The 17,264-nt window shown below is 44.2% G+C and overlaps 2 protein-coding genes across 2 annotated transcripts; both read left to right on the top strand.

Annotated features, from left to right (window-relative positions):
* Positions 1 to 1,056: 1,056 nt before the first annotated feature.
* LOC307230767 (uncharacterized protein) lies at positions 1,057 to 3,690 on the top strand (the record flags this gene model as incomplete). Its single annotated transcript, XM_080001203.1, has 2 exons — positions 1,057 to 1,123; positions 2,218 to 3,690. 2 exons carry the CDS (start codon positions 1,057 to 1,059, stop codon positions 3,642 to 3,644), a joined length of 1,494 nt encoding a protein of 497 aa, XP_079857329.1. The 3' UTR covers positions 3,645 to 3,690.
* Positions 3,691 to 8,679: 4,989 nt separating this feature from the next.
* Positions 8,680 to 14,905, top strand: LOC307230457 (uncharacterized protein). The gene is made up of 3 exons (XM_080000872.1): positions 8,680 to 8,769; positions 13,261 to 13,683; positions 13,977 to 14,905. The coding sequence occupies exons 2-3, from the start codon at positions 13,509 to 13,511 to the stop codon at positions 14,885 to 14,887; spliced, it is 1,086 nt and encodes a 361-aa protein (XP_079856998.1). The 5' UTR covers positions 8,680 to 8,769; positions 13,261 to 13,508; the 3' UTR covers positions 14,888 to 14,905.
* The last annotated feature ends 2,359 nt before the right edge of the window (positions 14,906 to 17,264 follow it).

The raw sequence follows: 17,264 nt of genomic DNA, 5'->3' as shown, positions 1-17,264 counted from the left end.
TACAAATTACGCGATTAAATAATTCAAATTTCATGTCCTCAACTAATTCACGTGTTTTGCTGTATATGTAACTGGGCTGCAGACTTTAAAATATGCTGCTGTGCAGGTCAGTCTCATACAGTTAAAATTATGAGAAAACAAAATAATTAAGAAAAAAATAGAACATAGAAATTAAAAATATTGAAAAAGGTACGCACCCTAACCCTACCCTACCCTAACCTACCCTTTGATATAAGCGAATGAGTCAATCTAAAGGTTTCACACATCTTGTCACATCATATGACTCAGTTGGTGCTTTGTATAAATGATTTGTTTTGTCCCAACTCTTTCCCATAGACTACATGCTTCTAAAGCACATGGCGACAACCTGTAGAACACTACACAATACATTTTTGTGTGACTATGAAAGAGCCCTCTCACCTCAGCTTGGACACACTATCCTAGTTTTCTTCACTGACTGTGTCTGTATTTCAGTGTTGCCTCCAGACCTCCAGCAGCTCTCTGTCTGTAAAGAGGAGCTTCCCTCTGAGCTGCAGGAGTGGAGCCCCAGTCTGGTCAAGGTGGAGCCAGAGCTTCCACACATTAAAGAGGAAGAGGAGGACCTCTGGACCCAGTTCCCATTCCTTCCTGTCTGTGTGAAGAGTGAAGAGAGCACTCTGTCCTCCCAGCTTAATCAAAGCCAAACTGAGGAGAATACAGAGGCAGAACCTCTAGCCAGCACCTCAACTGAACAGATGAATCCAGAAACTGGTGGAGAGGACTGTGGAATATCAGAAGCAGCTGGGAGCTTAGATCCAGCTTCTGATTCAGAACCCACTTGTGATGAGAAGCTCCTGTCTTCAGACTCTACTGAAACTGAGGCTGAAGATAGTGATGAAGATTGGATGGAGACAAGAAAACGTCAGTCAGGTAATGTTTCATTGTTTTCTCCTACCAATTTGTGCTGTTTAATCATCTTTACATGGCTTGCTTAATGCATCAATGTTGGCAGGTTACAATATCCTCAATATTTCTGAATTTAAGAATAATAAAACAAAATTAAAGCTGTAAGCAGCGATGACCGGGTCCTCAAAGTGCAAGTGTCGGTGGGACCCGAAATATCAACTAGGAGGAGTCTGGGAAAGTACGAAGCATAAAAATGACAAAAAGTGAAAATGGCACCTTTAATCCAATATCGGTGACTTTCTGTTGGGTTTCAGTCAGGGCGGCAATATATATATTTTTTCAAGTTTAATGATGTTGATGATGATGTTCCATATGTGTACCGAATTTCGTGAGTTTTCGTGGAAAATAGCAAATAGTTTTGATTTCCTTTTAATTTTCTGGGGGGCGTAAGCAGCCATTTTTGACACCCCCATGCACAGGACCCATAGAATATCGAATGACACACCTGGTCGGATGAATGTGCAAAGTTTTGTGAGTTTTGGAGTTTCTTAAGGCTCCAAAAGTCAGGTAAACAGAGCGTTTTTTGGAACGTGAAATTCCACGCATTGCCACAGCCACATTGTGTGATGAAAAACAAAATATCTGAATAACTTTTAATTGTGAAGTTGTCGTTAAGAGTCTCAACAAGTTTGAAGTCGATCCGCTAAATCGCCTAGGAGGAGCACGCATAAGTACAAACCATGAAAATTAGCAACATGTGACTAAAATTACACATTTAATCCAATATGGCCAACTTCTTGTTGGGTGTTGGTCATGGCGGCAACATATTTTTTTTAAGTCTAGAAATGTTACATAAGTTTCCCAAATTTTGCAAGTTTTCGTGTTAAAAAGTGAACATTTTCGAATTTTTTTTTTTAATTTTCAAGAGGGCGTGGTCCGCCGTTTTGCCATATAATATCGATCAAGGGACCGCGACTAACGTGTGTGCAAAGTTTTGTGAGTTTCCGAGTTTCTTAAGGCCCCCAAAAAGCAGATTAAATTTGGCTGAAGAACAAGAAGATGAATAAACAGAGCAATAACAATAGGTTCCTCCTCCTACATTCTGTAGGCGAGGACCCTAATTACTGCATATAAACACTACACTTTCTTTCTTTCTTTCTTTCTTTCTTCCAGGAGTGGAATTCCAGTTGGACAAGACAGACTTTTCATCAAGTGAAATCAAAGTTCATGGAAGTATTCTCGCAGGATCTGATGGACTGTATCACTGTCAACAGTGTGGGAAAGGATTCAGACGATCAGCAAATCTAAAGACACATCAACGTATCCACACAGGAGAACAGCCGTACAAATGTCAGCTATGTGGGAAAAGATTCAGACAATCAGGAAATCTCAAGGTACATCAGCGTATTCACACAGTTGACCGGCCTTACAAATGCCAGCTGTGTGGAAAAGGATTCAGTCGATCAGGATGTCTCAAGACACATCAGCGTATTCACACAGGAGAACGGCCGTACAAATGTCAGCTGTGTGGAAAAGGATTCACGCATTCGACAAATCTCAAGAAACATCAGCGTATTCACACAGGAGAAAGGCCATACAAATGTCATCTGTGTGGGAAAGGATTCAGACAGTCAGGAAGTCTCAAAAAACATCAGCGTATTCACACAGGAGAACGGCCTTACAAATGTCAACTGTGTGGAAAAGGATTTATACAATCAGCAAATCTGAAGTTACATCAGCGTATTCACACAGGAGAACAGCCGTACAAATGTCAGCTGTGTGGGAAAGGATTCAGGGACTCAGGATCTCTCAAGAAACATAAGCGTATTCACACAAGTGAACGGCCTTACAAATGTCAGCTGTGTGGAAAAGGATTCAATCACTCGGGTTCTCTCAAGGAACATCAGCGTATTCACTCAAGTGAACGGCCGTTCATATGTTATCTGTGCGGGAAAGGATTCAATAAATCTGGATCTCTCAAGGAACATCAGCGTATTCACACAGATGAACGGCCGTACATATGTTATCTGTGCGGAAAAGGATTCAGGCAATCAGGATATCTCAAGAGACATCAGCGTAGTCATACAGGGGAACGGCTGTACAAATGTCAGCTATGTGGGAAAAGATTCACTCTCTCGGAAAATCTTAAGGCACATCAGCTTATTCATACAGGAGAACGGCCTCACAAATGTATGGTGTGTGGAAAAGGATTCAATCAATCAGGAAATCTCAAGAAACATCAACGTATTCACACAGGAGAACAGCCTTACAAATGTCAGCTGTGTGGGAAAAGATTCAATCAATCAGGATATCTCAAAACACATCAGCGTATTCACACAGGAGAACAGCCTTACAAATGTCAGCTGTGTGGGAAAGGATTCACACATTCAGAGTTTCTCAAGGAACATCAGTGTATTCACACAGGAGAACGGCTATACAAATGTGATCTATGTGGGAAAGGATTCAATCACTCAGGAAATCTCAAGAAACATCAACGTATTCACACAGGAGAACAGCCGTACAAATGTCAGCTGTGTGGGAAAGGATTCAAACAATCAGGACATCTCAAGGCACATCAGCAAATTCATACAGGAGAACGGCCTTACAAATGTAAGGTGTGTGGGAAAGGATTCAGTCGATCAGGATCTCTCAAGGAACATGAGCGTATTCACACAGGAGAACGACCTTACAAATGTCAGCTGTGTGGCAAAGGATTCAGGCACTCAGGATCTCTTAAGACACATCAGCGTACTCACTAGGGATGTGCAGGGAACCCATTATTTGTATTTGTATCTTTATTTGTTTGAGGCAGCAAAATTATTTGTAATTGTATTCAAATAAAAGTGGAAATTGGTGTAATAATCCTGTCTTTGTTTTTATTACACTTCTTATTTAAGGATATTAAATTGTTAACATGAGTGTTCTGTAATAAACTATTGTAGTAATTTTCAACAAATTTTAAATGTAATATTAGTTAATGGTTTTCCAGCAATAGACATGTATAATCTAGACAGCCAGAGTGGCAGTTAGCACCTGAAATGCCACTCGGTATGGTATAGGGAGAAGGTGTCTTCCCTCTCCCGATACCACACACCAAGTGGTGGGCATTTCCCATAAACTACTCCTAATTGTTGTCTGTTCTCACCGCCGCAGACAGTTGATGTGCCTGTCTTGCCCAAGGGGGCCCCTGCTCGAGAGTGACAGGGCTCACCCTGTGACTGAGGACTTAAGTTAGAACAGTGTTGATATTTCATCAAACAGTTCTTATCGCGCTCGGACGGGAGAGTGGGCCGTGGTTATCTGCGGAGATTCTGTCTCCGGGACCTGTCTTCAGGCTCTGCGGTTCTCTTCTGTGGAGTGCGTGGTTATCCGCCCGCAGTTTCATGTTTCGTCCCTTTGGGGTTTCAGGACAAAGGGTAGTCCCCGTATCGGGGAAACGCTATGCAAACAAAAGATCTTGAAAGTGTCTCTGACGTGATAGGTGGCGAAACAGCAGGAGTCTGGTAAGATAAAAGTTGTAATGAATGTCCCAAGGAAGGTGGGGGGTCTTTGGTCAGACAAAGGTCTTGGGGGGAAGATGCCCAACAACAAAGGTATCGGGCAGGGGGCTCAGACCCAAACAGGGTGTCTCCTCATGGGTGGCCACAGGGACATCCAGGGAAAACTAACTGGAAAGCAAACTAACTTTTTGTTTTTTGACACTTAGCATTAGTGAATTGCCAAATAATAAAACAATAATAAAATAAAAAACAAATACATGAAATTTAGTACATAATTAAATGAATGAATCAAATATAAATTAAGCAATAATTTATTAAATAATTAATTACATTCTACCACAGGCATGATTACAAAACACATTAAGAAGAAATGTCAGGAAATATGGTGTACAGAGAGTAAGTAGTGACACATGTTTCAAATGAATTCAACAGTTGGGACATCGCGGTGGGAGGTGGAAACAGAAATAAAGTGTAAAGTGTGATAGCAAGGTAAGATGAGGTCACACTGTTTTAAATAGATCACTGTTCATGATGAACAAACACTGAAGGAGGCTGTGACCTGGAAACGGCAATGTATCATTTACTTAGTTGTGTACATTAGTGGGACATGTTTATCTACATGAAGAAGGAGTAGAATTCGCCATTGTGCAGGATGTCGATGGGCATGGGGGTCCCGCTGGCAGGCGGTTCAGGTGGGGTGTCGGTCTCTTGGCATGGGGCCTGGCTCCGGGCCTGCAATCCGTGCCTGGCGCCCACGGCCCAGGTTCTGCACCTACGGCTATGTCTTGTCTGCACTTGGGGATGGGTTGTATGTGTGTGCCCCGGGGTGCGGGGTCTCCTTGTGTTTCCTGGGACTGGGTTATGATCCTCGGCGCCAGCCATGGGGGTTTCTCTGCGGGCTTCCGGCTTCTCTGGGGGCCCAGGGGTAATTCTGTGTCTGCAGGGCCCTTTCTGGGCCCTGTTTGCTTCTTGGAGGCGCCATGACACAATACTGACCTCATAGACCAGAATCAATTAAGTCCGACGCAGCACTATAAGTCCTGTGCACACACACATACAGGCGTTCTCATCACAGGCGCACGCACCCCCGCACCCTCCTGGTTGCATTCCTCTCCTTTTCCTCACTCATTTACTGCCATAACTATGACAGGAAGAGGCCATGTGCTCAATTGCTGTTCCAGTTTTCCTGGACCTGATTAACTCTGTTTTTCAATACATTTTGTTATCCGATGTTCATGTTTCCGTGTAAATGTTGTTTGGTTCTATGTGAATTGTCTTACCCATGGTGAATCTCCCCCTCTTGGAGTAGTGATTAGTTGTTTATAGACCCAAACATGGTAAAATAGTTCTCCAAAGAGCGGGATTGGTGGCGGCTCTGTATAACAAAAAACTTTGCTGTTGTCATCCTATAGGTTGTCCAGGACAGAGTTATTGCAGCCGTTCTTGATGATTTAAGAATTAATAAAGCGTTGCATTGCAGGTTGAGAACTTGAACTCCACTTGCAGACTAACTTTGTCCTGAATGCAATGGCATACAAATACTGTGTTGTATGGCCAGCATGCTGACAGCACAGGTTGAAAGGTGAAAAAACAGGCCGTAACTAACCAGTCGAGAGTTTCATTGATCCGGGGCATCGGGAAGGGGTCGAACTTTAACACCGCGTTCTCCCTAGACCAAGTCTAGACCAGTCACTGGTGGACTCCTCTATTAGGCCCATGTCCAGCATGGCCTCTAATTCCGCCTGCATGATCTTGTGTTTGTGTTCGGGGAGGTGATTTGGCCAAGAGTGCACCTTCACCCCCCAAATCGTCTTCACATGGTGGTGTATGAGGGACGTGAGGCCTGGCAGGGGGGCAAAATCATCAGAGCAGCAACGCTGAAGTGCAGCAAAGTCCACCCTCTGGGACGGAGAGAGATGGTCATTTAAAAGGGCCACGGTATGATCGGCCGCCTTTTGAACCTCCGGCCCCAACTCATCCCAGTCAATGACCGGTGTGACCAGACCCACGGACGCCCCTTCCCTCCATTCTTCTAAGAGGTTTAGGTGATAATTCTATGTCGTCCCCTGCCTGTCAGACTGTTCGACCTCATAATCAACCTCACCAACCCGCCATATGACCACAGAAGGCCCTTGCCACTTGGCAAGCAATTTAGAGCTGGACGTAGGGAGCAACACTAACACCTTGGGGGTTTTGGGTTGGACGCAAGTCTGACGCAGGTCTGGTCCTCTGGCCGGCTCCTGAGTGGCGGCAGCAGGCCAGCCGTCTGTTGCGTTGAGCTCCTGGGAGCTCACACTGGTGATGACGTGCTCCAGCTGGCAACGGGGGAAGTCCCACTTCTCCTCCAGGTCTGTGAGGCGTTTTGGCAGGCAGCGGATCGGCGCCAGGGCAACTTCCACTCGGCGCCCTGCCCCTCCCGAGTCCCTGTTCAGGTGTCACTTGTGGGAGTCTCTGCCCACGGGAAGGGGTTTAGAGAGTGGTTTTGCCATGGTTCGCCAACATTGTGAGAGAGTTTTTATCAAAGGGATAAACAAATGGCTTGCTGGCCACAAATGTCAATAATAAATAATGATGATGATGATGATATTATGATAATGATAGTTTCGGGCGCAGGAGGAATGGCGTTCTGAACTGGCTCCTGGTCGGCTGACGAGCCCGAGCACCGATCCCCTCTGCAAGACTGACAAACATGAAGAAAGCTCCCTGCCCCGAGTCGGATCAATCAGCACCACGTGGGCGCTGATTCAAGGCAGCCGTGCTGATGTCTGCAGCCGGTGTTTGACCACTCCCCTTGGTCCGCCACAAGGTTGAACAGTCAAAACACATCAGTTCAACTAAACGTCTCTTATTTCTATCATCTTTTACAAGTGTCAGATCTATGCCATTATCTCTATAAAGCCCCTGCAGGGCTGAGGCTGCACATTCCATCATTATCACTTCCATAAAGTCCTTTAGCCGGTCATTCAAAGAAAAACGATTTGATTTCCCTTCTTTCCAATTCATAAGGATGATACTTTTTTTTTTACGTGTACTGTCAGCATGCTGGGCATACAACATGGAGTATTTGTATGCCATTGCATCGAGGACACAGTCTGCAAGTGAAGTTCAAATTCTCAACCTGTGCAAGAGCGAGGTGGGCTCCACCGCAGCCGACCACACGCCCCATCTGGTTGCGAGACCTGAGCACCCATCCACGTAGCCGAGTCTGCTCAGCACAGGGAATCCGGATGTAAGCGAAGACCAACAGCCGTCCCCTATACCCCAACCCACAACCCATAAAACAAGCTATCCCCCAAGGGCTACCGGCCATCCCCCTGCCAACCATGCCCCCACACCAACCCACCAGCGACCCGCATCCCTAGAAAACGCCAGTGCCCAATGTGTGCTGTTGGCAATTGATCCTTGATCCAAGAATGATCCTTTTTACAGAAATGAATGCCAAAATTATCAGGCCTTGTGTTACTGCACTTTTCAATCCATCCACTTTAACTCCCAACAAACACACCTCTGGGCATAGGGATACATCCACATGAAATATGAAACACAACATATTTTGGACTCCTTCCCAAAATGCTCCCATCTCTGGGCAGTGTCATAACATATGTATTAAACATCCTCTCTCTACACGGCCATGCCCACATAGGTCAGATATATTTGGATTAATTTGATTCAGCTTCTGTGCACTTATATATATTGGGTATAAAATCTTCATCTGCATATGTTTATATGGAAGCCATTTTGATAGGTCATTTGTATGTGTCCCATTGTTCGATTGGTAAGTGTTTTCCCAAATCTCCTTCCCAGCGTCATTGAACTTTATCCATGCCATGACAGGAGGAGAGAGATATAAGTCTGTAAAGTTTGGATACTGTGCCGCTATTTGTTACAATCTCTTTCAATTTATTATCTGTATCTTTATCTGAGGCCAGTAAAGCTCCTTGAGATATGACTTTCTGCAAAATAGACGAGAGGAGCAGTTTTGATTAGAGTTTGAGGTTTAAAACTGCATCTTACACTCCAGACCAGAAGGTGGCGGTAGTTTACCATGAAGTTGTTGGTCAACCACCATTAACAGAAGCAGAAGAAGAAGAAGAAGAAGAAACAATGGCCGAGCGACTCCCCCTTTTCACTGTTTGTGTACAAGAGAGAATCGTTGCTGCGCTTGAAGAGGTTTTATTTGTCTGTGAAAAGGTAAAAGTAGCTAAAGAAGTGAGAGTTTTATTGAGCGAGAAACTGGCAGCAGCAGACAAAGACATTGTCAGACATTTAGAAGAATCTGTGGTGGATTGTGAGAACAGACTGGGGCGCTCGAACCAGGAGCTCTGCAGGCTGAACAAACTACTGTATTTAATACTGACACCTGAAGTCAAGCTACACAGAGCAGGTCTGTATGAAGAGACACTACTTTATGACATACATCTATCTGTCTGTCTGTCTGTATGAAGAGACACTACTTTATGACATACATCTATCTGTCTGTCTGTCTGTATGAAGAGACACTACTTTATGACATACATCTATCTGTCTGTCTGTCTGTATGAAGAGACACTACTTTATGACATACATCTATCTGTCTGTCTGTCTGTCTGTATGAAGAGACACTACTTTATGACATACATCTATCTGTCTGTCTGTCTGTATGAAGAGACACTACTTTATGACATACATCTATCTGTCTGTCTGTCTGTATGAAGAGACACTACTTTATTACCTACATCTATCGGTCTGTCTGTCTGTATGAAGAGACACTACTTTATTACATACATCTATCTGTCTGTCTGTCTGTATGAAGAGACACTACTTTATTACCTACATCTATCTGTCTGTCTGTCTGTATGAAGAGACACTACTTTATTACATACATCTATCTGTCTGTCTGTATGAATGAAGAGACACTACTTTATGACATACATCTATCTGTCTGTCTGTATGAAGAGACACTACTTTATGACATACATCTATCTGTCTGTCTGTCTGTATGAAGAGACACTACTTTATTACATACATCTATCTGTCTGTCTGTATGAAGAGACACTACTTTATGACATACATCTATCTGTCTGTCTGTCTGTATAAAGAGACACTACTTTATGACATACATCTATCTGTCTGTCTGTCTGTATGAAGAGACACTACTTCATGACATACATCTATCTGTCTGTCTGTCTGTATGAAGAGACACTACTTTATTACATACATCTATCTGTCTGTCTGTCTGTCTGTATGAAGAGACACTACTTTATTACATACATCTATCTGTCTGTCTGTCTGTATGAAGAGACACTACTTTATGACATACATCTATCTGTCTGTCTGTATGAAGAGACACTACTTTATTACATACATCTATCTGTCTGTCTGTCTGTATGAAGAGACACTACTTTATTACATACATCTATCTGTCTGTCTGTCTGTATGAAGAGACACTACTTTATTACATACATCTATCTGTCTGTCTGTCTGTATGAAGAGACACTACTTTATTACATACATCTATCTGTCTGTCTGTCTGTATGAAGAGACACTACTTTATTACATACATCTATCTGTCTGTCTGTCTGTATGAAGAGACACTACTTTATTACATACATCTATCTGTCTGTCTGTCTGTATGAAGAGACACTACTTTATTACATACATCTATCTGTCTGTCTGTCTGTATGAAGAGACACTACTTTATTACATACATCTATCTGTCTGTCTGTCTGTATGAAGAGCCACTACTTTATTACATGCAGCCCCCAGCACAGAGCCAGCCTTCTTTATTAGTTTGTTCAGTTACTTGGAGTCGCTGGCTCTAATGCTGCTGCCCCAACAGATGACTACAAAGAAAAATGCACCAGCCACAACAGACTGGTAGAAGATATGCAACATGTTGCGGCACACATTGAAGGACCGGAGCTTCCTCAAGAAGTAGAGTCTGCTCTTTCCCTTCTGTAGACAGCCTCAGTGTTGCATTTCCAGTCTGGTCTGTTGTCCAGGTGAACGCCCAGGTAGCTGTAACCCTCCACCACTTCCACCTCTTCTTCCAAGGTGGAAATAGTGTTGGGCTTATTCCTGGTCCTCCTCAAATCCACAACCATCTCCTTCCTCTTGGTTGCATTCAAGAGGAGGTGGCTGTTTCCACACCATGCCACAAAGCGGTCCACCAGTGATGCACCCCACAACTGCAGAATCATCCGAAAGTTTCTGCAGATGACAGTACTCCGAGTTGTATTGGAAGTCTGAGGTATACAGGGTGAAGAGGAAAGGTGAGAGTACAGTCCCCTGTGGTGCTCCTGTGTTGCTAACCACCCGCTCAGACACATATCCCCTTAGCTGCACAAACTGTGGTCTGTCCGTCAGGTCGTCAATAATCCAGGAGGTTGTGGAGGCCTCCACCTTCATCTCTTGGAGCTTCACTCGCAACAGTGCAGGCTGGATCGTGTTGAAAACACTGGAGATATCAAAGAACATGATCTTCACAGTGCTGCATGCTTTGTTCAGGTGAGAGTGGGCTCGCTGAAGCAGGTAGATGATGGCGTCTTCAGCTCCGACCTTGGGGCAGACTGCAGTGGGTCCAGAGAGGTGTAAGATGGGCCAATATCAGTCTCTACAGGACTTTCATGATGTGTGATAAGGCAACTGGTCTGTAGTCATTGAGGGCAGATGGAGAGGACTTCTTAGGCTTCTTAGGTACCGGAACAGGGCTGGATGTCTTCCACAGCACTGGAACCTTCCCCTGGCTCAGGCTGAGGTTAAAGAGTTGCTGTAGAATCCTACATAGCCGGTCCTCGCAGACCTTCAGGACCCTGGGGCTGATACCACTCGGACCCGCAGCCTTGTTCTGGTGCAGTCTCTCCAGCTGCCTCTTCAACTGACCACAGGCAACAGACAGGTGGGTGGTAGAGGGGGTCTCTGTTTCTTGAAGTGGGCAGAGGTGTTGATGGGGCTATATTGAAGTCCATGGTGGGGTTTGGGGGTTGAGTGGAGACACAGCATGATTCTGTGGTCTCACTGGGGAGGTGTGACAGGGAAGCCGCTGTGGGGGCAGGGAGGTTGTGGCGTCTGTGTGGCTGGGGGTAGGGGAGAAGGCAGCTGGGAACCTGTTGAAGAACAAGTTCAACTCATTGGCTCTGTCCAGGATTCCCTCAGCCTGATCCCTTTTTACCTTGAAGCCTGGGATCTTTTTCATTGCTGACCACACGTCCCGCACATTGTTTTGCCTGTATGCCTCCTTACTCTTCCTCTTCTGCACACTCCTCAGTAATTCCCTGAAGGCTCTCTTCCTCTTATTCAGCAGCTCCTTCAGGTCGCTGGTGATCCAGGGCTTGTTATTGCGGAAGCATGGCACTGTCCTGATGGGGACAGTGTTATCCACACAGAAGTTGATGTACTCTGTTTCCAGTCAGTCATGGAGTTGATGTCATCTTCATGGGACTCACAGAGTATGTCCCAGTCTGTGGCCTCAAAACACCCTGAAGACTCTCATTTGCTTCCTGTGACGACCTCCTCACAGTCCTTGTGGTCACAGGTTGCTGCTGAACAATGGGTGTATAGGTGGGTGGGGGGGGGGGGCAGGTGAGCTTTGTGCATCCCTCAAATTTTATAAAGTAATCTCTATATTCTTTGAAGCGTTAACTGAACATTCCCCAAGTAAATTGTATTTACTACACCATGTAAGAGGACATCTTGGGCAGCCCCTGAGTCCCCCCAACCCGGAATTGCTGACTGCAGTAGGCTTAGATGTTTACAAACAAAAGAGTAACGCAATGAAATTGCTAAATTTATAATAAAGTGTTTAAAATGAATGAACAGTGTGTGACTGGATTATATAAAATTTAAAATAATGCCATAGTTTATCCACAACCTAATTGTGTGCTCCCTCTGGTAAAAATGTAAAAATGAGATTACTCTAGGTTGAACAAAAACCAACGTCCAAATCGAGTACTCATGTCCATCCCTCACGTCGTCAACAAGTCGGAATATTGTCTCTGTCTTAACTATCTACTTGTTTGTCTGTCTGTCTTGGGGAGAAAAATAAATAATTAAGAAGGACAGAAAAATCTATATCATAAACAGTATGAATCCAGATATATGATAGAATGTAACGCTTTTATAAAATGTATGGAGCAGAACGGGATGTGTGACGATCAAAGACTGTGTTTACACCTGGCATTAACATGCGTCTTCACATGTGTCTAGAGTGATGGGATCTCACTTCACTGCTCTATATGCAAATAAACACAATCAAAACAATACAGACTGAAATGTTGGTGCCGTGTGAACTGTATGCAGGGCAGGGTTCAGGCTGGACAGATTTATTTACTCTGCTGATTTTCTAACTTGAATGGAAAATTAAAAACATGAACATAACTCAAGAGAATTGGAGTGGAGTAGACAGCGGCACATCGTACATGCCGCGGATCACTCCCTCTGCTCGTCATTTAGTAAAAACTGGTTGTTTTTATGTAAATACTTTATTTGTAAATAATAAATCATGCACTTCTGGAAGGGAGAAACTTTCTCTATTTCCCAACCAGACTTTAATGAGTACGAATGAGTACGTAGTCCACTTACGTGGAGGACGTCAGTTGCGTAGGCGCTCCTTCAATGTGGCCCAGGACACATTTGGGTTGACACTGCCAAAAGAATGTGGCCATATGTGACCCAGAGCACCTCCGAATGTGGTCTGAGCGACCAGATCCCAAACTGCTTTGAGGACGTGTTGGGTCCGTTTACACCTGGCACTAAAGCTGTTCACTTACGATCTGATCACCAAAGACGCATGTTAATACCAGTTATAAACCGGGTCAAAGAGCCCTCACCTCAGCTTGGACACACTATACTAGTTTTCTTCACTGACTGTGTGTCTGTATTTCATTGTTGCCTCCAGACCTCCAGCAGCTCTCTGTCTGTAAAGAGGAGCTTCCCTCTGAGCAGCAGGAGTGGAGCCCCAGTCTGGTGAAGGTGGAGCCAGAGCCTCCACACATTAAAGAGGAAGAGGAGGACCTCTGGACCAAGTTCCCATGCCTTCCCGTCTGTGTAAAGAGTGAAGAGAGCACTCTGTGCTCCCAGCTTAATCAAAGCCAAACTGAGGAGAACACAGAGGCAGAACCTCTAGCCAGCACCTCAACTGAACAGATGAATCCAGAAACTGGTGGAGAGGACTGTGGAATATCAGAAGCAGCTGGGAGCTTAGATCCAGCTTCTGATTCAGAACCAACTTGTGATGAGAAGCTCCTGTCTTCAGACTCTACTGAAACTGAGGCTGAAGATAGTGATGAAGATTGGATGGAGACCAGAGAACCTCAGTCAGGTATTGTTTTATTGTTTTCTCCCACCAATTTGTGCTGTTTAATCAGTTTTACATCGCTTGTTGACTGGATTAATGTCGCCAGGTTACAATATCCTCAATGGCAGAATTTTAGAAAAATCAAAACAAAATTACCGCATATAAACACTACAGACATTCACAATACTAATGAATGGTGCGTTGCTTTACAAGGCTTTACTTAACATCCTAAATTATTCATACCTTTCTGACTTTCTTTGTTTCCCATTTCTTTCTTCCATCCATCCATCCATCCATCCATCCTTCCTTCCTTCCAGGAGTGGAATCCCAGTTGGGCAAGACAGACTTTTCATCAAGTCAAATCAAAACTGGAAGTATCCACAGAGGATCCCAAGGACTGTACCACTGTCAACAGTGTGGGAAAGGATTCAGACGATCAGGGAATCTCAAGATACATCAGCGTATTCACACAGGAGAACGGCCGTACATATGTAAGCTGTGTGGAAAAGGATTCAATCAATCAGGATATCTCAAGAGACATCAGCGTATTCACACAGGAGAACGGCCTTACAAATGTCAGCTGTGTGGGAAAGGATTCACACTTTCGGAAAATCTGAAGGTACATCAGCGTATTCATACAGGAGAACGGCCATACAAATGTAAGGTGTGTGGGAAAGGATTCAATCAATCAGGATATCTCAAGACACATCAGCGCATTCACACAGGAGAACAGCCATACAAATGTTCGCTATGTGGGAAAGGATTCACACATTCAGAAATTCTCAAGGTACATCAGCGTATTCATACAGGAGAACGGCCGTACAAATGTAAGGTGTGTGGGAAAGGATTCAATCGATCAGGATCTCTCAAGACACATCAGCGTATTCACACAGGGGAACAGCCGTACAAATGTCTGCTGTGTGGGAAAGGATTCAGACAATCAGCAAATCTCAAGAAACATCAGCTTATTCACACAGGGGAACAACCGTACAAATGTCATCTGTGTGGGAAAGGATTCAGACAATCCGGAAATCTCAAGGTTCATCAGCGTATTCACACAGGAGAACGGCCTTACAAATGTCAGCTGTGTGGGAAAGGATTCAGGGAATCTGCAAATCTCAAACTACATCAGCATATTCACACAGGAGAACGGCCGTACATATGTGATCTGTGTGGGAAAGGATTCAGGCACTCAGGATCTCTTAAGAGACATCAGCGTACTCACTAGGGATGTGCAGAGAAACACGTATTTGTATCTGTATTTGTTGAGGCAGCAAAATTATTTGTATTTGAATAAAAGTGGAAATAGGTGTAATTATCCTGTCCTTGTTTTTGTTTTCATTCCTTCTTATTTTAGGACATTAAATTGCTAACATGAGTGTTCTTCAATAAACTATTATAATTATTGACACTTAAATGTAATATTAGTTCATGGTTTTGATAAACCTAGCAATTAACATGTATAACCTAGACAGCCAGAGTGGTAGTAAGCGCATGAGACACAACTCGGTGTAGTATAGGGAGAGGGAAGACGCCTCCAAGCGGGGGGGCATTTTCTATAAACTACTCATATTTAGTCTGCCCTCACCGTTGCAGACAGGTGATGTGCCATGTCTATTCCAAGGGGGCCCCTGCCCGAAAGGGATGGGGCTCACCCTGTGACTGAGGACTTAAATTAGAACAGTGTTGATTTTTCATCAGATGGTTCTTATCTCGGTCGGACGGGAGAGTGTGGCGTAGTTATCTGCGGAGATTCTGTCTGCGGGACCTGTCTTCAGGCTCTGCGGTTCTGATCTTTGGGGGGCGTGGTTATCCACCTCTTGTTTTATGTTTGGTCCCTCATACAATAATACATGATATGTGTTCATTGAAAATACTGAGAAGTTAAAGTTTGGGTGCTTTCACAGTTCACAATGTTATGGTGCAAGATAACTAAATCAGAGAAGGCATGCACCGCCAGCAGTTGTTTTTCACCACCATGAATGTTTTGTTACAGAGGAAAAGAGAAGCACTGTCTGAAGTAGAACGGCAGTAACAGGGAACAGAAAGGAGTGTTCTGGATGTCTCAAATCATTTGCACCTGGCTTTAGTTTCGCAACCAAAAGTACTGGTGTCTGTGAACATATTGTCTTATCTCTACACACAAACTGGAGAATAACAAGATACAGAGATTACATTTAGCAGACGCTTTTATCCAAAGCGACTTACAATTATTCAAACACCAACAGATGCAGCCATCAGGGGTTAAGTGTCTTGCTCAAGGACACTACAGCATGCTAGCAGGAGGAGCCTGGGATCCAACCAGCAACCTTTAGATTACTAGACGACCAGCTCTACCTCCTGAGCTACCATCCCACCAGAAAACAAAGTATGTGAACATTAGCCTGACATCGCAGACCAATTCAAAAATGCATATTAGTCTGGAACCTCTCAGTTTATTTACAAGGGGCGTTTCCAATGGGTTCAGACCAAAAGGTCCAAAAGCAACAATTACTTTATCTATCACATTCCTTCCTTTTGTTCTATGGAATAAACACCTTAAAGAAAATGCAATAATTTAAATTTATTCATTGATCAGATGCTTTTGTCCAAAGTGACTTACTCATTTCTAAATTCAACCCGATATAAGTGCAAGATGCTGGATGAATCAGAATTGTCGTTAGTTTTTCTATATTAGTGAATTTTCTTTTTTCTCTTTTTTTCATGTTAGTGTATTGTCAATACAACAATTTAAAACTAGTTAACCTCAACAAAAACAAGAATAGTTAGTCAAAACTAAGATTTGATCAGGTACTCCTAAAAGAGCAGGGTCTTCAGGCGTTTCTTGTTGTGAGTGTCTCTGCAGAACGTAGTTTGCTAGGGAGTTCCACCACTGGGGCACAACCCATGAGAGGAGTTGAGATCATAATGACTAATGCATCCTATAAGTATGGGGTAATCATGATTTGACACAAACATAGTCTTCTGCGTGCTGTGCGCAAGGGGGCGTTAAATATTTAAGTCCTGCCATGGGACTGTATTCCAGGGTCGAGTTATCAGCAGGACAATGGTGATGAGGAAGGTTATTATACAGACATGACCCATCTATTCCTATTGGTGGGGGATCATTGTTCGAGTCAGGTTACTGGCACTTGACGACCACCGGTTGGGAGCGTGACGTCAGTCTATTTAGTCCCTGGAGGCTCGGGGACTTTCTTGCAATGGGACACGTGCACCCACATTGGTGGTTCTGCTACCTTAACTGCTGCTGTGGTGGCGAGGAGGATTTGGAACGGGCCTAAGAATAGTGCCGAGTTCCATCTCTTTCTCCGAACGTCCAGGATTACCACCCAGCCACCTGGTCGGAGGTCCTGACGTGGTACTTCAAGTGGGACGCCTGGGGTTGCTTTGATAACATTGCTTGGTCTACGTCATGTAACTTATCCCTGGCTTTGATGGAGGGAGACAGACCCAATCACATTGGTCTCCCTGTCAGCACCTCATCGTCATCCCTCCATCCCTCCTCCACCCTCCCTCCATCACTATTCTATCCCTCTTGACCTCTTACCCCAAACGGTACGGCACTTCTAGCATTACCAGCCTCATTCCCAGTTAGAGTCCATGCT

Source organism: Zeus faber, assembly GCF_960531495.2.
Source record: "Zeus faber genome assembly, chromosome: 5".
NCBI classification, from domain to species: Eukaryota; Metazoa; Chordata; class Actinopteri; order Zeiformes; family Zeidae; genus Zeus; species Zeus faber.
This window is presented reverse-complemented; position numbering and strand designations above follow the sequence as displayed.

What these genes read in the sequence shown, in the direction of transcription:
- LOC307230457 (XM_080000872.1), top strand. Translation starts at nt 13,509, where the DNA reads ATGAATCCAGAAACTGGTGGAGAGGACTGTGGAATATCAGAAGCAGCT. An exon ending in GACCAGAGAACCTCAGTCAG is followed by an intron (nt 13,684 to 13,976) that starts GTATTGTTTTAT and finishes CCTTCCTTCCAG; the next exon opens with GAGTGGAATCCCAGTTGGGC.